At 56.1% G+C, this 21104-nt stretch overlaps 1 protein-coding gene across 1 annotated transcript in view; it reads left to right on the top strand.

Moving 5' to 3' along the window:
• LOC114810298 (tetraspanin-4-like) overlaps positions 1–17208 on the top strand; it is a 29265-nt gene extending 12057 nt beyond the window's left edge. The window contains 10 exon segments of the mRNA XM_029061562.1: positions 5499–5573; positions 5575–5640; positions 5642–5678; positions 6440–6453; positions 8409–8483; positions 11985–12086; positions 13343–13474; positions 13656–13767; positions 17140–17183; positions 17185–17208. Coding sequence (XP_028917395.1) covers positions 5499–5573; positions 5575–5640; positions 5642–5678; positions 6440–6453; positions 8409–8483; positions 11985–12086; positions 13343–13474; positions 13656–13767; positions 17140–17183; positions 17185–17208 — 681 coding nt within the window.
• The last annotated feature ends 3896 nt before the right edge of the window (positions 17209–21104 follow it).

The following is a 21104-nucleotide window of genomic DNA, read 5'->3' as shown; positions in this document are numbered from 1 at the left end:
GTGCTAAGCGCTAGGGTAGACACGGGACCACCAGGTTGGGCACCGTCCCTGCTCCACCAAGGGTTTCACCATCGGAGGGGGGAGGGAGAGGAGGGATTTTAATGCTCATTTTCCAGCTGAGGAATCCGAGCCCCAGAGAGGCGAAGTGACCGGCCTGGCTGTCAGGAGGTCCTGGTTCTAATCCCGTCTCCACCACTTGTCGGCTGTGGGGACTTGGGCGGGTCACTTCACTTCTCTGGGCCTCAGTGACCTCATCTGGAAAATGGGCATTGGGACCGTGAGCCCCACATGAGACAGGGACTGGGCCCAACCCAATTTGCTTGTATCGCCCCCGGCGCTTGGGACGGTGCTCGGCACATAGGAAGCGCTTAACAAATACCGTCGTCATTATTATTACACTTATTATACGCAGCTACGCACACCCCGGAACTCCGCACTGAGAAGCAGCGTGGCCTAGTGGCTGGAGCCCGGGCCTGGGAGTCAGAAAGTCATGGGTTCTAATGCCGGCTTTGCCACTGGTCTGCTGTGTGACCTTGGGCGGGTCACTTCACTTCTCTGGGTCCCAGTTCCCTCCTCTGTAAAATGGGGCTAGAGAATGTGAGCCTTATGTGGGACAGGGACTCTGTCCACCCCGATTCACTTGCCTCCACCCAGCGCTTAGTACGGTGCCTGGCACATAGTCAGCACTTAACAAATACCATTGTTATTATCCTATGCAGATTTACACTCGCACGGGCAAATATACACTGATGCGTGCACATGTTCACACATACACACATAGATGTGCACGCATGGACACGTCCGTAAACACGGATCGACAGATAGGCGCTCATATTCCGGCCTGTCGTCTGTCTGTCTGTCACGTGTCCATTCATTCGTTCAATCGTATTTATTGAGCGCTTACTGTGTGCAGAGCACTGTGCTAAGCGCTTGGAAAGTACAATTCGGCAACAGATAGAGACAATCCTTGCCCACAGCGGGTCTATCTTTCTGTCAACGGTCTGTCTTCCGACAGTCCTCGCCGGCCCGGTTAATGGAGAGATCTGTCATCTTCCTCGCCACCTTCCCTGGGCGGAGGCGGCTGGCGGCGGTGTGTGTTGGGGGGAGGGACTTGAATGGCGAGAACCCGGGCCTATGAGGCAGAAGGACCCGGGTTCTAATCCTGGCTCCGCCACCTGTCTGCTGCGTGACCTTGGGCAAGTCACTTCACTTCTCTGGGCTTCAGTTTCCTCCCGTGTAAAGTGAGGATTCAGTGCCCGTTTCCCCCTCCTGCTTAGACCGGCGACGCCTCGTGTGGGTCAGGGACTGGGTCCGGCCTGATGGGGATTGTTCCACCCCCAGCGCCTTAGCACAGCGCTCCGTACATGGTCATCAGCTAATCAACACCCGCAATTGGCACTTGGTAACAGTCCAGCGCTTAGTACGGTGCCTGGCACATAGTGAGCGCTTAACAAATACCATCATTATTATTATTGATGGCGAGAAGCACAGAGAAGCAGCGGGGCTCAGCGGAAGAGCCTGGGCTTGGCAGTCCAGAGGACGTGTGACCTTGGGCAGAGACACTTCGCCTTCTCTAGGCCGTTGCAGTTACCATCATCTGTAAATGGGGAATGGAGATTTATGGAACCCCACGTGGACAATCTGATTACCTTGTATCTACCAAATACAATACCATCATTATTATTATTGATGGCGAGAAGCAGCGGGGCTCAGTGGCGAAGACCCGGGCTTGGGAGTCAGAGGTCATGGGTTCGAATCCCGGCTCTGCCCCTTGTCACCTGTGTGACTGTGGGCAAGTCACTTCACTTCCCTGTGCCTCAGTTCCTCATCTGTTCAAAATGGGGATTAACTGTGAGCCTCCGTGCGGAACGACCCGATGACCCCTGTATCTCCCCAGCTCTTAGAACAGTGCTCGGCACCTACTAAGCGCTTAAACAGATACCAACATTATTATTACCCCAGCGCTTAGAATAGTGCTTGGTACATAATAAGTGCTTAACAGATACCATCGTTATTATTATTCATGAAATGGAAGCGAAGGGGGCGGGGGGGAGGCCCTCTAAGCCGCCGGTTGGCCCGTTGCCTGATTTCTCCTGGGCTCCACCGCCCGAGTTCCGTCTGGCCCGCCTTGGCCGGGCGGGGGACAGGAGCGGAAGGCTGAAATGCGGCCCGGAGTTGCCATCTGGGTGGTTTCGATGCCTCGTTTCCCGTTGCTTTCCCGTTGGGCGGGTTGGGATTTATTGGCCCATCCCGGCTCCCTTGGGATTCACGGCGGCTTCCTCTGTCATCCTTGTTAAGCGCTCCTAAGGATAATCATAATAATCACTGTTGGTGTTTTGTTAAGCGCTCCTAGTAATAGTGAAATTGTTATTATTAACAACAACAATAATAATAGGGATGGTTGTTAAGCACTCCTGATGATATTGATAATAGCTATGGTGTTTGTTAAACACTCCTAAGAATAATGAAATTTTAATAATAATAGGGTGTTTGTTAAGCACTCCTGATAGTATGAATAAACTGTGGTGTTTGTTTCAATGCTCCCAATAATAATGATATTAATAATAAAATAATAATAATAATAATAGTGATGTTTGCTAAGCACTCCTGATAGTATGAATAAAACTATGGTGTTTTGTTCAATGCTTCCTAATAATAATGATATTAATAATAATATAATAGTGAGGTTTGTTAAGCACTCCTGATAGTATGAATAAAACTATGGTGTTTGTTCAATGCTCCTAATAATAATGATATTAATAATAATAATAATAATAGTGAGGTTTGTTAGCACTCCTGTGATAGTATGAATAAAACTATGGTGTTTGTTCAATGCTCCTAATAATAATGATAATAATAATAATAATAGTGATGTTTGTTAAGCATTCCTGATAATAATACTAATAACGGTGGTGTTTGTTAATGCTCATTCATTCAGTCATATTTATTGAGCGCTCACTGTGTGCAAAGTGCTTGGAAAGTACAATTCAGCAATAGAGAGAGACGATCCCACACCGGGTTTACAGTCTAGAAGGGTGGAGACAGACGTCAAACCAAGTAAACCGGCGTCAGTGGTATTACTAATAATAGTAATAATAATAATACTGATGTTCGTTAATAATAATAATAATAATAATAATATAATGTTGGTATTTGTTAAGCGCTTACTATGTGCAGAGCACTGTTCTAGATACGGGGTCATCAGGCTGTCCCACGTGAGGCTCACAGTTAACCACCGTTTTCCAGATGAGGTCACTGAGGCCCAGAGAAGCGAAGTGACTCGCCCACAGTCCCACAGCTGACAAGTGGCAGAGCCGGGAGTCGAACCCATGACCTCTGACTCCGAAGCCCGGGCTCCTTCCACTGAGCACTCCTCATATTAAGAAGCGTGGCTTTATTGCTTCGGGTGGCGAGGTCGCGGGAGAAGATTTCCCTCTCATCCATTCCGATGGATTGAATCAACTTTCCTCGGTGGTTTTTCGGCCTCCGTCTTCTTCCCTGCGGGGGAGACCACCACCCCCGCCCCGGCCCGAGACGGGGGGCCGCGGGTAGGGGGAGCATTGGAGCGGAACCGGTCTCCTGACCTAGCTAGGGAGTCAGAAAGGGCCTGGGTTCTAATCCCGACTCCGCCACCCGTCTGCCGGGTGAACCTTGGCAATGCTCTTCGCTTCTCTTGGGCCTCAGTTCCCTCCTCTGGAAATGGGGATAATAATACCCAATGTGTATTCATTCGGCGCTTACTCTGTGCCAGGCACTGTACTAAGCGCCGGATGAAGCGGCGTAACTTAATGGAAAGAGCCCGGGCTTGGGAGTCAGAGGACACGGGTTCTAATCCCGCCAATGCCACTTGTCCGCTGTGTGACTTTGGGCAAGTCACTTCGCTTCTCTGGGCCTCAGCGACCTCATCTGGTAAATGGGGATGAAGACTAGTGGGGCCCCAGTGGGACAATCTGATGACCTTATATCTACCCCAGCGCTTAGAACAGCGTTCGACACATGGTAAGCGCTTAACAAATACCATCATCATCATCATCATTATAAAAAATGTAATGATTGTGGTATTTGTTAAGCGCTATGTGCCAGGCACTGTACTAAGCGCCGGGGATCAGATAGACTGTAAACCCATCAAAGGGCAGGGGACTGTCTCTATCTGTAAACGATTTGGCCATTCCAAGCGCTTAGTCCAGTGCTCTGCACAGAGTAAGCGCTCAATAAACGCTATTGAATGAATGAGTCGATACAAGCAAATTGGGTTGGGACGCGGTCCCGTCCCACGTGGGGCTTCGAGGGGGTCGGAGGAGGATGGGAAGGGGCAGAGGGGATCGAGACGCCAAGCGACCTCGGGAGCCCACGACCACCAATTCTCGGATTTGGGCTCGCCCAGCCGCTCAGCACAGCGCTCCGCACATAGTAGCCTGGAAGCGTCTTGAGGGCAGAGATCTGTGTCTTCTAATTCTACCGTCCTCTCCAAGCGCTCTGCACAGCGCTCTGCGCAGAGTAGACTATAAGCACCTTGAAGACGGGGATCGCATCTACTAACTCTATTGAACTCTCCCAAGCACTCGGCACAGTGCTCCGCACATAGTAGACTATAAGCACCTCGAAGACAGGGATCACGTCATCTCCGTTGAACTCTCCCAAGCGCTCAGCACAGTGCTCCGCACCCAGAAGACTGGACGCTCCTTGAGGGCAGGGATCGGGTCTGCTCACCCTGTTGTCTTCTCCAAAGCGCTCAGCACAGTGCTCCGCACACAGTAGACTGGACGCTCCTTGAGGCAGAGATCCCGTCTGCTAACCCTCTTGTCTTCTCCCAAAGCGCTCAGCACAGTGCCCGCACGACGGTAGACTGTCAGCTCCTTGAAGGCGAGGGCTGAGTCTGCTATTTCTATTGCTCCCCCCCGACATTCAGCACAGTGCTCTGCGCACAGTAGACGGGAAGCTCTTCAAGGGTAGGGGATCGTCTTCTGATTCTGGGTCCTCCCGAGCGCTCAGCACAGCGCTCTGCACCTAACAGACTAGAAAGCTCCTTGAAGGCGGGGATCGTGCTTGCTTAACGTACTGTCCTCTCCGAGCGCTCGGCACGGTGCCCTGCACAAAGTAGAGCGCTGGTGAGGATGAGGAGAAGCGCGGACTCGGAGGAAAGAGCACAGGCTTGAGAGTCAGAGGACGTGGGTTCTAATCCCGGCTCCGCCGCCTGTCTGCCGTGTGACCTCGGACGAGTCACTTCACTTCTCTGGGCCTCAGTCCCTCATCTGGAAAATGGGGATGAAGACTGGGAGGCCCCAAGGGGGACGCCCCGATTAGCTCGTCTCTACCCCAGCGCTCGGAACGGTGCTCGGCGCGTAGTTAGCGCTTAAGAGAGACGATCGCCGTCGTTTCGGTGAGGGTGGTGAGGATGGTGGTGTCGCCGGGCGCCCCGTCCTCCGAGTTGGGGGCGGGCGGGGGGGCACGGTGGGCAAGGGGGCGAGGCCCGCCCTGAGCGGTGGCGGTCCCCGCAGCTGGGCGGCTGCGGCATCCTGGGCGTGGGCATCTGGCTGGCGGTCACCCAGGGCAACTTCGCCACCCTGTCGTCCCTCCTTCCCGTCGCTGTCGGCCGCCAACCTGCTCATCGCCACCGGCGCCTTCGTCATGGTCATCGGCTTTCGTCGGCTGCGTCGGCGCCGTCAAGGAGAACAAGTGTCCTGCTCCTCAGCGTGAGTGGGCCGCGGGGGGGGGGGACACACGCGGGCCACGGATTCACGGGGGGCGGTGCGGCCAAGTGGAAAGAGGATGCGGGTTCTAATCCCGGCTCCGTCAACAATAACGACGGTGCCGGTTAAGCGCTCGCTGCGTGTCAGGCGCTGTTCTGAGCGCTGGGGTGGATGGGGGGCTGATCGGTTGGACACGGTCCCCGTCCCGCACGGGGGACCCCGGGAGATTATCGTTATACTCTGTTGCGGGCACGGTGCTGCCCACCCAGCGTGGCGTCTCCGCCGCCAACCGGCCTGGCGCCCTCTGCTCTCTCCTCTCTGCCCCTCTCCGCCCCTCCCTGGCCCCCCCCCCCCGGCTTCTCTCCGCCCCTTCTCTGCCCGGCCCTCGCTCGCCCACCCGGCGCCCGGGCAGAGCGCCCAGGGCCGGCGGGGCGGTGGCCGGGGCACGTGCCATCTGCCCGGGGGACGCGGGGAAGTCTCGGTCCACCTCCTGCCCCCAACGCCCTCCGCCCTTCAGGCTTGCCCCGCTCCCGCCGGCCCGGGGTCTGCGGCTTCAGCCGCGCGGGGCCGTGGCAGGGCCGTATCCATCCACCCGGCGGTCTTGCGTCAGCCCCAGCGCTTAGCACACGGTGCCCCGCACGACTCATCGCTTGACTTGCTCCCTTTTGTCATCCCCCCTCCCGGCCCCACACCACTCATGTCCCTCTCTGTCATTTCTTTCTTTCTATTCATGTCTGTCCCCCACCCAGGCTGTCAGCTCACTGTGGGCAGGAAATGTGTCTGCTTATTGTTAATAATAATAATAATGATGATATTTATTAAGCGCTTACTATGTGCCAAGCACCGTTAGAAGCACTGAAAATAATGATATTTGTTAAGCGCCTACTACGTGCCAAGCACCGTTAGAAGCACTGAAAATAATGATATTGTTAAGCGCTTACTATGTGCCAAGCACCGTTATAAGTGCTGAAAATAATGATGATACTTGTTAAGCGCTTACTATGTGCCAAGCATTGTTCTAAGCGCTGGGGGTAGATAGAGGGTCATCAGTTTCGTCCCATGTGGGGCTCACGGTCCTTCATCCCCATTTTCCATTTTCGCCGAGGCCCAGTGAAGTGACTTGAGAGGCAGCGTGGCTCAGTGGAAAGAGCGCGGGCTTTGGAGTCGGAGGTCATGGGTTCAAATCCCGGCCCGGCCCCTTGTCAGCTGTGTGACTTTGGGCAAGTCACTTCACTTCTCGGTGCCTCGGTTTCCCTCATCTGTAAAATGGGGATGAAGACCGTGAGCCCCACGTGGGACAACCTGATTCCCCTGCGTCTCCCCCAGCGCTTAGAACAGTGCTCGGCACATAGTAAGCGCTTAACAATACCGACATTATTATTATTATTATTATTATTATTGCCCAGGGTCACACAGCAAGGCAAGTGCTAGAGCCAGGATTAGAACCCACAGCCTTCTGACTCTCTGGCCCGGGCTCCATCTGCTACGCCATGCTGTCCTCTCCAAGCGCTCGGTACAGTGCTCGGCACACAGTAAGCGCTCAATAAATACGATTGAATGAATAAATGACTTAGCAATCCCCAAAGTTATCACGATGTGGGGTGCGGGACCGAGGGGCTTCGCCTCTCCAAGTCCGGCGGGCGGCCGCTCTCTGACCATTCTCCAGTCAGTCCCTCAATCCTATTCAGTGAGCGCTTCCTGCGTGAAGAACACTGGGGCTGAGCACTTGGGACAGGACACGGAACAATTTAAGAGCCCGGGCCTGGGAGTTGGAAAGATCGGGTTCTGATCCAGCTCCGCCCCCTCGTCTGCTGGTGACCGTGGGCAAGTCACTTCACTTCTCTCTGCCTCAGTCTCCTCATCTGTAAAAGAGGGAATACTCCCCCTTTCATCCATTCGGTCGTATTTATTGAGCGCCCACCGTGTGCAGAGCACTGGACTAAGCGCTTGGAGAGGACAATACAATAATAAAGAGACACTCCCTGTCCAAAGAGAATTTACAGACTAGAGACTGTAAGCTTCTTCTTAAAAGTGGGAGTCTAAGAAGTCCCCCATTACCTTGTTTTTTACCTCAGCCCAGAAAACAGTGCTTGACACACACAGGGAGTCCTTAAAGATTACTATAATTAGTATTAATTATTAATTATTAAGGGCGGGATAGGATAAGTACTTGGAATTGCAAGTGGCAGTTTGGATGGAGAGGATGGGCCGATCTTAGCGATGTTCGAAGGTCGAACCGACAGGATCTGGCGGCGGGTTGAAGGAGAGAGATGAGTCGAGGATAACGCCCAGGTTACGGGCTCGTGAGAGGGGGAGGACGGCGGTGTTGTCTACGCTACGTGCCAAGCACTGGGGTAGATACAGGTCATCAAGTTGTCCCACGTGGGGCTCACAGTCTTCATCGGCATTTTCCGCATGAGGAACTGAGGCCCAGAGAAGTGAAGTGACTCGCCCACCGTCACCCAGCTGCCAAGTGGCGGAGTCGGGATCGGAACCCACGACCTCTGACTCGCAAGCCCGGCCTCTTTCCACTGAGCCACGCTGCTTCTTTCATTCAGTCGTATTGAATGGGCGCTTATTGCGTGCGGAGCGCTGTACTGAGCACTAGGAGTGGTCACGCGGAGGCGGGCCATGGGAGGGCGGGACCGGGGAGGGCCGCGGGGTCACCCCCGGTGACCTCTGACCTTGTCCACCCCCCCCCCCCCCCCCCCCCCGCAGTTTTTCATCATGCTGCTACTCGTCTTGCTGCTGGAGCTCACGGTGGTCATCCTCTTCTTCGCCTACACGGACAAGGTACGTCACCTCCCTGGCCCGGGCGGCCTGAGCGCGGGGTCCTCCGTTCCGTGCCCCCGCCTCCGGGCAGGACGAGGGTCACGGTGGGGTGGGGTGGGGTGGGGGGCGCGGGGGCGTCTGTGGAGCTGCAAGGGGTCAGGCTAAAGCGGGGAGTTGAACAACGGCTTCATGGACCGATCCCAGAGGAAGCGGGAGAGGCTGACGCTGGAAATGACATCATAATAATAATGTTGGTATTTGTTAAGCGCTTACTACGTGCAGAGCACTGTTCTAAGCGCTGGGGGAGATACAGGGGAATGAGGTTGTCCCACGTGAGGCTCACAGTCTTCATCCCCGTTTTATAGATGAGGGAACTGAGGCCCAGAGAAGTGAAGTGACTCGCCCACAGCCACACAGCTGACAAGGGGCAGAGCCGGGATTCGAACCCATGACCTGCTGACTCCCAACCCGGGCTCTTTCCACTGAGCCACGCTGCTTCTCTCCCTCTGCCCCAATCCGCCCACCTTGCAAGTGGGATAACCCAGAACCCCTGGGACTAGGCGATCGATCAATCAGTGGTATCTATTGAGCGCTTCTACGGGCCACGCACTGTACCAAGCGCTGGGGTAGATACAAGCTCACAGTCCGAGTAGGAGAGAGAAAAGTATGGCGTAGTGGATAGAGCCCGGGCCTGAGAGTCAGAAGGATCTGGGTTCTAATCCCAGCTCCGCCCCATGTCCGCAGCGTGACCTTGGGCAAGTCACTTCACTTCTCGGGGCCTCAGTTCCCTCACCTGGAAAATGGGGATTAAGACTGTGAGCCCCACGTGGGACAGGAACAGTATGTATGACTTGTATCTCCCCCAGTGCTCAGAACAGTGCTTGGCACATAGTAAAGCACTTAAGTATTATAATAATTATTATTATCACTTGGATTTGCTCCCTTTATTCACTCCTTCCTGAGCCCACCGTGCTCATGCACATCTCCAGAATTTATTTATTGATAATAATCATAATATGAAGGTATTTGTTAAGCGCTTACTATAATAATAATGATGATGATGGTAGTGTTAAGCGCTTACTATGTGAGCCTCACGAGGGACAACCTGATTCCCCTGTATCTCCCCCAGCGCTTAGAACAGTGCTCGGCACATAGTAAGCGCTTAACGAAGACCAACATTATTATTATTATTGAATGAAATACAATTGAAAGACTTCTCCCAGGTCACGCAGCGGACAAGCGGCGGAGCTTAATACGGTGCTCTGCAAACAGCGCTCAATAAGTGTCATTGATTATTGATTAATTGGTTAAAGAATGTTAGGGATGCAGACAGGCAGCAAAAGGATGGTGGGATTGCAACGTAAACACTCTTTTTGGTATTGTTTTTGAATTTTTATTGGGATTCTTTCCCCAAAAGAGTCCCCTCCCCCCCCCCCCCAGATTCCTCATTCGCCTCCACGGGGGATCATTTTCAGTGGCTGATTCAGAAGCAGAGGTCAGAGGGCCTTCCCCTCCCAGAGGGCTAGGGAAATAGAGTCAATAATCAGCAGTATTTATTGAGCGCTTCCTGCGTGCGGAGCACTGAGCTTAGCGCTTGGGAGAGGACGATGTAACCGAAGCAGCGTGGAAAGAGGGCGGGTCTGGAGTCAGAGGACCTGGATCCTAGTCCCGGATCCGCTATTTCGCCTGCCGTGTGATCTAGGGAAAGTCACTTTGGAGAAACAGCGTGGCCTAGTGGATAGCGCACGGTCTTAAGAATCGGAAGGGCCTGGGTTCTAATCCCGGCTCCGCCGCTTGCCTGCTGGGTGATCTTGGGCAAGTCGCTTCACTTCCCTGGGCCTCGGTTCCCTCCTCTGTCAACTGGGGATGAAGACTGGGAGCCCTGTGTGAGACAGAGACCGTGTCCGCCCTGATTAGCTTGTGTCTAGCCTAGTGCTTAGTACAGTGCCTGGTACTCAATAAGCGCTTAATGGAATACCACAGTTATTATCATTCACTTCTCTGTGCCTCAGTTTCCGCATCTGTAAAAGGGGGATGAAGACTGTGAGCCCCATGGGGGACAGGGACTGTGACCAGCCTGATTAGCTCGAATCTGCCCCAGCGCTTAGTACAGTGCCTGGCACCTAATAAGCGCTGAACGAAAACCATCGGAAAACGCCCGCAAAACAACAACAAAAAAACAGAGATGGTGCCACAATTCCCACAATTCCCACAAGGGAATTGTCCTGAGAAATCACCAACTCCCTCATCCTCCTTCCCATTTTCCCCTGCCCCCCCCCCCCCCCCAATCCACCCGCCTCCCCCAGAATCTCCCGGGCAGAGAGGTGAGGTGTCCGTTTGGGGTCGGGCCCGGTTCTGGGCGGAGTAACGTGTCCGTGACGGAACTTGTTGGAAAATTCTTGTTGGTTAAATTACACCCACTGGGGGTTTCCGAAAAATTGTCTGGCTCTTCTGACCTTCTGCTTTCACCATAAATACTGCCTCAATTGTTGGCCCAAATGGCAGTTTTCAGCCCTGCTTGTTTTTCTGGTTTGGACTCTTCTTCTTTTTATTTTTTTAAAATCACAAAAAACAAAAAAGCTAGGATTTGGGAAGGGCTTACTATGTGCCAGGGACCGAACTAAGCGCCGGGGGAGGTACGAGGTAATCGGGTTGGACACAGTCCGTGCCCCGCGTGGGGCTCACGGTCTTCGTCCCCATTTCCAGATGAGGGAACTGAGGCCCAGAGAAGTGAAGTGACTTGCCCAAAGCCACACAGCTGATAAGTGGCGGAAGGCCACCCTGCCCACAGAGGTCGCCCGGAAAACAGTGTGGCCCAGTGGCTAGAGCCGGGCCTGGGAGTCAGAGGACCTGGGTTCTAATCCCAGCTCTGCACCTGCCCGCGGTGTGACTGTAAGTCGCTTCACATCTCTGGGCCTCAGTTCCCTCATCTGGAAAATGGGATTCTCTCCTCGCTCTCCCTCCTTTTTTAGATTGTGAGCCTCATGTGGGACCTACTTGTGTTTTATCCACCCCAGTGCTTAGTGCAGTGCTTGGGGCATAGTAAGTGCTTAACAAAGTTATTATAACTATTACTATTAATAATAATAATAATAATTACATCCTTGGATCCTGCCCCGCTAGCTGGTCTGCCTCCTCCCTCCCCTGACACAAATTTTTTGCCCCCCACATTCTCAGGCAACTGAACTGCCCCACTCAGGGAAGCAGGCTGAGGGGTGAGATGGGCAGAGAGAAGCAGCATGGTGTAGTGGGTAGAGCCCGGGCCTGGGAGTCAGAAGGTCATGAGTTCTAATCCCGGCTCCGCCACATGTCTGCTGCGTGACCTTGGGCAAGTCACTTCACTTCTCTGGGCCTCAGTGACCTCATCTGGGGATTGAGACTGTGAGCCCCACGTAGCACAGGGACTGTGTCTGACCAGATTTGCTTGTATCCGCCCCAAGCGCTTAGTAGAGTGCCTGGCACATAGTAAGCGCTTAACAAGTACTATTATTATCATCCTATTGTTCTCTTGTACTCTCGCAGATCGACAAATACGCTCAGCAGGACCTGAGGGATGGCCTGCACCTCTATGGGACCGAGGGGAACATTGGACTCACGAATGCCTGGAGCATCATCCAGACTGACGTAAGTTGGGGACCGACCGCTGCCTCAGTTTACCCCTATTTTTATGGACTTTGTTAAGCGCTTACTATGTCCCAGGCCCCGTACTAAGCGCTAGGGTAGATAGAGGATCATCAGGTCGGACTCAGCCCCCATCCCAGCGTGGCTCAGGGGAAAGAGCCCGGGCTTGGGAGTCACTGCTTAGAACAGGGCTTTGCACATAGTGAGCACTTAACAAAACCAACATTATTATTTTTCTGGGATTTGTCCTGCGACTGCCGACCTCTGGTTGGACGGAGGAGATGGACTCCCCGTTCCGAGGGACCCAGAGGTGGCAGGGTCGGTCAGTCATATATACTGAGCGCTTACTCTGTGCGGAGCACTGGACTAAGCGCTTGGGAGAGGACGATGCAACAGAATTAACAGACACGTTCCCTGCCCACAAGGAGCTTATCTCTCTCAATCAGGGGTATTTATTGAGCACTGACTGTGTGCAGAGCGCTGTACTGAGCGCCGGGGAGACAGTACGAGAGAGTCGGTAGACACGTTCCCTGCCCGTAACAAGCTTACCACCGATCAATCGATCAGTGGTATTTATTGAGCGCTTACTGCATGCAGAGCACTATACTAAACGCTAAGGAGGGTTCGATATAACAACCAACAGACGCGTTCCCTGCCCGCAGTGAGCTTATAGTCTAGAGGGGGAGACAGACGTGGATAGAAAGAAATAAAAACGGACGTAAGCGGTTCGGGGCTGGGAGGGGGGGATGAAGAAAGGGTGCAGGTTGGGGTGACGCAGACGGGAGGGGAAGAAGAGGAAAGGAAGGCGCAATCGGGGAAGGCTTCTTGGCTCAGTATAGGGCTACACACCCAGGGGCTCTCAGTACAGTTCTCCTCACACTGAAAACTCTCAATACGTTGCTCCGCACCCAGAAAGCACTCAGCACAGTGCTCCACACAGAGGAGATGCTCTGCCCACAGCATCAGGAGGGGACTGAGGTGGCGGGCGGGGTGTGCGTGTGTGTGTTTGAGAGAGAGCGTCTCCCCCATTGCCATTAAGCGCTTCGTACAGTGCTCTGCACTTAGTAAGAACTCAGTAAATACCGTCGACCGATATAGTTACAGGGGTAGGGGTGTGTGTCTCACGGCCTGTGCCGTCATGGGGGCGGTCGGGGGGTGTGCGCGCGCGTTTACGTGTGCGTGTGTCACGGTCTGTCGCCATGGCATGTGTGTGTCTGCGTATGTGTGTGTGTCTGTCTCACGAGGGGTTGCCCTGACAGTTCCGGTGCTGCGGCGTGTCCAACTACACGGACTGGTTCGCCGTGTACAACAGCACGCGCGTGCCCGACTCCTGCTGCCTGGAATTCAGCGACAGCTGCGGGCTCCACTCGCCCGGAACCTGGTGGAAAGCGGTGAGAGACCCCCCGGGCCCCCGGCCCGACCCCCGCAGGCCCCAGCCCCGCCCCTGCAGCCCCCTCAGACCCCCCTACACAACCCCCATTCCCACACCGGCCCCTCAGGCCCCCCTCAAGTCCCCCCCACTCCCCCAGCAGCCCCCCACCCGACCCACTGACGGACTCCCTTGTCGTCCAGCCCTGCTACGAGACGGTGAAGACGTGGCTGCAGGAAAACCTCCTGGCCGTCGGGGTCTTCGGCCTGTGCACCGCCCTCGTGCAGGTACAGCCCGCCCCGGACCCTGGACCCCGTGCCCCCCGCCCCCTCCACTCCCATCCCTGACACGGGCCCTCTCTGCCTCCCGTTTCTCCCCATCTCTGTCTCTGCTGCCGTTTCTCTCTGCCTGACTCTCCCCTTCTCTGGCTCTCTGGCACCGTCTTTTTCCATCTCTGTCTCTCCTGCTCTCCGCCGCCGTCTCTCTCTGCCTCCCGCTCTCCATCTCTGCCGTCTCTCTTTCTCCGTCTCTGCCTCTCCCTTCCCCCATCTGCCACTGACTCTTGTCTGAGCTTGTGTGTTTCTCTCCATCTCCGTTCTCCCTCCCCACCTCTGCCACTGTCCCTCTACACCAGTTTCTCTCTGTCTCTGTCTCCCCCCGACCGACCTCCGCTCCAGCAACTCAGCAGAATCTCTTTCTCATCTGTTAAGCGCTTACTATGTGCCAGGCACTGTACTGAGCGTCGGGGTATTATTATTATCATCAAATGCTGTCGTTTCCGTTTCCTATGGCTATATTTTCTCCAGAACGTCCTATCTTCTGCCATATTCCGTGACCTTTCTAACGTGTCTTCTGTTAGCGTTGTTATGGTCCCTATCCATCTAGCTGCCGTTTCTGCCTCTTCCGAGTTTTCCCTGGACTTTTCCTAGCATCAGTGTCTTCTCCAGAGAATTCGTCCTCTCAGTGACGTGTCCAGAATACGCTGATCTAAGTCGAGTCATTTGGCCTTCCGAGACTACCGTGGCTTAATTTGCTCCAAAACCCATTTGTTTGTTTTCCGGGCAGTCCACCGAACTCACGAAAGCTTTGTCCAACACATTTCAAAAGAGTCGATGCTCTTTCTATCTTGTTTTTTCACTGTCCAGCTTTCAGATCGGCACCAGAAACACCATAGATTTGACCATTTGCATTTTTATGGCAATTATTACATCCGCTCCGTTTCGTGATTTTTTTCCAGTCTCTTCAAAGCAAATCTTCCTAATGTAATCTTCAGTGTATTTAATGTCGGTATTTGTTAAGCGCTTACTATGTGCAGAGCACTGTTCTAAGCGCTGGGGGAGACACAGGGGAATCAGGTTGTCCCACGTGAGGCTCACAGTCTTAATCCCCATTTTTACAGATGAGGGAACTGAGACACAGAGAAGTCAAGTGACCTGCCCACAGTCACACAGCTGACAAGTGGCAGAGCTTGCTTATTGATCCCAGGATCAATATCATATTCTACAAGCATATCGATTGGGACACAGTCCCTGGACCACAAGGAGCTCAAATTCTTAACACAGGCCAAGGGCAGAGCCGGGACTCAAACTCCTGTCCTCCAAAATAATGCATTCATTTAGTTGTGGTATTTAAGCGTATATTGTGTGTCAACACTATACTGAGCACTAGGGTAGATACCAGATAACCAATTTGGACCCAGTTCCTGTCCCACATAGGGCTCACAGTCCAAGGCGCTTAATACAGTGCTCTGCACACAGTAAGCGCTCAATAAATACGATTGAATGCATGAATAAGGCAGGAGGGAGAGCAGGTATTGAATCCAATCTTGCGGATGAGGATGTTCAAGGTCACACAGCAACCTAGTGGCGGAGCCGGGACTCGAACCCAGCCTCTTAAATAATTAAATGGTGGTATTTGTTAAAACTCTGTACTAATCGCTGGAGTAGATAGAAGATCATCAGGTCTCCCAGGGGGCTCACGGTCAAAATAGGAGGTAGAACAGGGGATTGAATCCTCAACCAGCACCTAAAACAGTGCTTGGCGCACAGTGACGCTTAACAGATACCATCGTTATCGTCTTTCCCTCCCCCTCTCCCTCAGTGAGATCTTAGCTTCCAAAGCTAAGGAATGAGCGTCATCCATGGGCGGACGGGTTTTTTTCCATTATTTGTTAACTTTGCTTTTGTAAGTCTGCTGTTTTAGAAACTCTGCGATCCTAAAAGGTCTGTATTTCTGTAGTGGAATGAATGCTTGGCTTTTTTTTTGCCCCCTTCTTGGAACATGTGGCTCTTTTGAAGCAATACCAGATTGTTCGTAAATAAATGACCAGCTTGCTTTAAAGCAGTCTCCTCGCCTGGTGCAGTACGTGAGGGGACTGATTGCGAATCCCCACTGAAAAGAAGCAAACCAAATCTGAAATTGAGAAGGAGCATGGCCTAGTGGGTAGAGCCCTTGGCTCAGTGGAAAGAGAGCGGGCTTGGGAGTCAGAGGTCACGGGTTCTAATCCCGGAACCGCCGCTGGTCAGCTTTGTGACCTTGGGCAAGTCACTTAACTTCTCTGTGCCTCAGTTCCCTCATCTGTCAAATGGGGATGAAGACTGTGAGCCCACATGGGACAACCTGATCACCTTGTATCCCCCAGCGCTTAGAACGGTGCTTTGCACATAGTAAGCGCTTAACAAATACCACAGTTTATTTTTATTTTAGAGCCCGGGCCCGCGAGTCAGAAGATCATGGGTTCTAATCCCGGCTCCGCCACTCACCTGCTGTGTGACCTCGGGCCAGTCACTTAGCTTCTCTGGGCCTCCCTAGTCTGTCAAATGGGGATCGAGACCGTGAGCCCCACGTGGGACAGGGACCGTGTCCAACCCGATTGGCTTGTATCTGCCCCAGCGCTTAGTACGGTGCCTGGCATATAGTAAGCGCTTAACAAACACCATCATTATTATTATGATTATCATTTCTCAGGTGGGGGAGGCTGGGGAAATGAGGCGGCCGGTGGGTTTGCAGAGCGTGGAGGAGTCCATTTATCAGGTGACGGGGATGAGGCAGTTTTTTTTAATGGTATTAAGGGCTTACTCTGTGCCAGGTACTGTAGTAAGCGCTGGGTAGATAGCAGCTAATCAGGTGGGACGCGGTCCTTCTCCCCCATGGGGCTCCCGGCCTTAATCCCCACTGTCGAGATGAGGGAACCGAGGCCCAGAGAAGTGAAGTGACTTACCCAAGGTCGCACTGCAGGCAGGTGGCAGAACGAGGATTAGAACCCAGGTCCTCTGAGTCCCAGGCCCGGGCTCTATCCACTCGGCCGCGTTGCTTCTCCGAGCTCTTGGGAAAAGGGGCTTCTCTGAGCCTGGCGGTCGGTGACCTTTGTCACTGGAAACAGCGTGACGCAGTGAGTAGAGCACAGGCCTGGGAGTTAGAAGGACCTGGGTTCTAATCCCACCTCCGCCACTTGTCCGTTGTGTGACCCTGGGCAAGTCCCTGTACTTCTCTGTGCCCCAGTTCCCTCATCTGTAAAATGGGGATCAAGACCGTGAGCCCCACGTGGGACGGGGCTGGGTCCAACTCGATTCGCTTGTTTCCACCCCACTATTTAGTACTGTGCCTGGACCATAGTAAGCGCTTAACAAATACCATCATTATTATTATTATTAATAATGTTATTATTGTCCATTTCCTGGCCCGCAGATCCTGGGCTGACCTTCGCCATGACGATGTACTGCCAGGTGCTCAAAAGCGGACACGTACTGTGCGTAGCCGGCTCCGGACCGCGCTCCCCCGACCCCCGGAGGACCCAGCCGCCCCCCCTGTAAGACTTTGCCGCGCCCCATCCCCCGCCAGACCCTCCCGCGCCCCTCTCCTCCCCTGAAGACTCCCCCTTGTTGTGGGGGAGACAGTAGGGAAGGAGGAGGGTCCCAGGACTGACTCCGCCTCCAAGGGGCGCCTGGCAGGATGGGGCGCCGGGACGCCGTCACGCCTCCGGGCAGCCGCCCGAGAAGCGCGGGTGCTGCCTTCTCCCCTATCCCCACCCTGGGGGTCGCAGCTGAGACCCCGAAGGACCCCCTCCTCCCACCTTGGAGGCCACCCTCCCGCCCCCTGTCCCCTCGGGAAGCCGGCGTGGGTCCGACGGGTCTTCCGCTGTTTCCCCGGGCCTCTCTGCGACCGACCGAGGGGGTGTCCCGGCCCCGCCGGGGTCTGCCCGGGCTCTGGGGCGGTGAGGATTGGGGTCCGCTCGCCCCGGCCCCTTCGCCCCGTGGATCTGGAGAGAATGGGGGTTCCCCTTCCGTCCCCGCCCCCCCCGGGCCTCCTCTCTGCAACGGGAGAGCAGGCTGGGTCCAGGGGTCACGGAGTCCGGGCGGCCCCGGCTCCGTCCGTCCGTCTGACCTTCCCGGAGCCCCACGTAGCCCCAGAAGAACCCATGTGTGAGCGTGTGTGGGTGTGTGCGTGCACGTATGAACGCGTGAGCGTGTGCTCGTGTGAGGCGAGGTGGGCGCCTGCTCCCAGGCGTGTGACTGTGGCTCCTCCCCGTCCCCCCGGTGGCCACTCACCCGCCTCTAAGCTCGGTAGCCGGGGGCCGCCGGGAGTCGGGCCTACGGCTTCCCCGGGGGTCCCGGGGCTTCCCCGCCCGAGGGTCCCTCGCAGCTCCTAACCTAGAAGGAAGCGGGGAGTCCCAAACCCCGTGACGCCCCCCCCCCCCCACCTGCCTCCCGCCGGGACCCTCCCCGGCGTGGAAACCAGACGGGCTGGTGCCTGGCACTGGCACCTTCCTTCTCACACCAGCCTTGCAGATAACTCAGATCTTACCAGCCCGCCGGGCCTCGCCGGCCCCGACCGTTCAGCCACCGTAACATCCTTCACCCCTGGGCGGGAGAAACGTCCACGCCTGCTGTGGGCCCGGGCTTGGGGGGTCCCCGCTGTACCCCCACCCCCGGGATCTCTCCTCTCTCTGCCCCAGGGGGAGGGTCTGCAGGCTGAAGCTGAGCTCCTCTCGGAAGCTCCGAGTGCTCGTGGAGAGCCTGGGAGAGACAGCGGGAGGGAGAAAGCCAAAGGGGTGGCTGGGGGTGCCCCCTTCACGACCAAAACGAGCCCCCCACCCCCCAGCCCGGGCTCCCCGTGACCATGCATTTGATTGCATTTTGCCCCGCTTCCTGGCATAATCTTGGCAGCTCGTGGCACGGGGAATTAAATCTAGCAATGAGGGGACTAGGAGAGAAAAGAGAAGAGAAAAAGGAGAAGGAGGGAAGGGACTGGGGAGGGGAAGAAAGAAAAGAGTGAGAAGGCAGCTGAGGCTCCATCTTACTTGGCACTTTCAGAGTGCAGCAGGCTGTAGTCACTCAGTGAATTACGGTAGCCCCTCCCCCTTCCTCCCCTCCACCCCCAATTCGACCCTTCCCCTCCTCTTAGGGGGAGGGGAGGATTGTGTGGTTGAGGCAATTATGCGAGAAAACCCCACGTGCTGGTCCTTATTAGGTTCGGACCAGGTGCCGGGCCCTGGGCTAAACCTGAGGCACCGATGCGGAGAATCAGATAGCCGACACACGCGCAGTCCCTGTTCGACTATGGGAGAGCAGGGAGTCCATCCCGCCTCCGCCACTTGTCTGCCGTGTGATCTTGGGTAAGTCGATTCACTTCTCCGGGCCTCGGTCACCTCATCTGTACAATGGGGATGGAGGCCGTGAGCCGCACGTGGGACAGGGACCGGGCCCAACTCCGTTTGCTCGAATCCACCCCGGTGGCTGGCACATCGTAAGCGCCTGACAGATACCGTCGTCGTTATGCCCCTTTTCCAGGTGAGAAAGCCCAGGCCCAGAGAGGTGAAATGACTAGCCTAAGGTCACAAGAGACAGGGTAGGACCAGAACCCCGATCTCCTACCTACGGGACTGCTCTGCCTCCCCTTCCCCGCTCTCTGTTCCCCATGTGTTACCTAGGGACACTGGGGCCCCTTTCCCTCCCCCAACCCCCACTAATCCCACGCGGGTCTGGACCTGCCCCCGGCCCCGAGGGAAACAGTTAAGTCTGCCCGTCACCGTGCCCACCTGCTTCACACGCGAGTCCCACGCCAGCTCGCTTTCTGCCGCCCACCGCGGTGGAGGCGAGGGTAGGAAGCGCCCCCGACTCCGGCCCGGTGGCGTCCCACAGGCCCCTCGCCTCGCCTCCCGTCTTCCCTCGCCGAGCCCGGCCGGCCCCCGGCACGGTCTGTGCCCGCTCCCTGCCATACCGCTCCCCCATTGCCCGCTGCACCGCCTCCCCGCCGGCCAGAAAATGGGGTCGGCCCCCACGCCGTCTCGTCCGGGATCCCATCTCACCTTCGGCCTCGCCGGGAGGCAGGTCCGAGTCTTCCCATTTTACAGAGGGGCCGGCCGGAGCCCGGAGAGGTCCGGTGCCCGGCCCGAGGTCAACCGGGGATTCCCGACTCCCAGGCCCTTTCCGCCAGGCCACACTGCCCATCCTCGCCATTTTCCAGGTGGGGAGACCGAGGCCCCGGGGCGGTCCGGTTCGTGGCCTGTCGTCAACCGGCCCGGCCCGGGGCCTGCCCGCTGGGCCACCGTGCCCGTCCTCGCCATTTTCCAGGTGGGGAGACCGAGGCCCGGGGCCTCTCCGCTAGGCCACGCTGCCTGTACTCCCCCTTTTCCGGGCGGGGAGACTTAGGCCCAGAGAGGCTCGGTGCCTGGGCGGGAGGCACACGGCCACCAGCAGCCGAGTGGGGGTCTAGAACCCAGCTCCCCCGAGGCCCGGACGGGTTGCTGTTCCTACACTGCCTCTGCTCTTGCCTCTCCTGATCGGTGCTCGGTTGCCCCTGCCTCTGGGGTCTCCATCACGCCGCCCCCACTCCTCCCCGGGGTCCCGGACCCTGCCCGGGACCGGGCGGGGGAGGGTGCGAGTGGGGTGCCCACACACACACACAAACACACACACGCCAAAATTCAAAATAAAATGCATTTATTTTTTACAACCCATCGGGGGAGAATTCTTTATGAAGATGTGGGACGAGGGAATGGGAGAGTCCCGCCCCTTACTTCCGGAGGGAGGGATTGGGGCGCTGGCCTCGGGGTCCAGGGCGCGATTTTGGACCGACCAACCCGCCGCCCGCGCCTGAGGCGTGTCCTCTGACCTCTGCTGCCCACACCCAGGGCACAACTGGTGACCTGTCGCCCCCCCCAGTGCCCGGGACGTGACCTTTGACCTCCGCTGAGGACACCGGGGTCCGAGCAACCTGGGGCCGGGGGGCGAGAGTCTGGCCCGCCCTGCAGTCCGGCGGAGGAGGAGGCCCGCGGCCCCAGGGCCGGGTCAGACCCTCCGTCCTCCGGGCCGAAAGAGCAGCCGGTGGGGCACCTACTGTGTGCACAGCACTGTATTGGATACCTACTGCTCAGGTGACATTAAAGATACAACCCCACCCTCCATATTCTGGCGACTTGGGGGAGTTGGGGGGCGGGCTACGGGACCCTCTGCCCTTTCCCCTGCCAGCGAAGGCCGTGGCTTTGGCCAGCTGCTGCCCCGGCCCAGCCCCCACGCGGTCTCTGTGCTGCTGACGTGTTGACACGGACCCCGAGGCCACGGATGGATGCCAGCTGACCCCACCCCCACCCCCGGACCCCCGCCCACCGCACCCTCGGGCGACGGCTCCGACCCTCCCCTCCCTCGCATTGC

Source organism: Ornithorhynchus anatinus, chromosome 3, assembly GCF_004115215.2.
Source record: "Ornithorhynchus anatinus isolate Pmale09 chromosome 3, mOrnAna1.pri.v4, whole genome shotgun sequence".
In the NCBI taxonomy this organism is placed as follows: domain Eukaryota; kingdom Metazoa; phylum Chordata; class Mammalia; order Monotremata; family Ornithorhynchidae; genus Ornithorhynchus; species Ornithorhynchus anatinus.
Note: the sequence above shows the minus strand (reverse complement) of the source record. Positions and strands in the feature narration are given on the sequence as shown.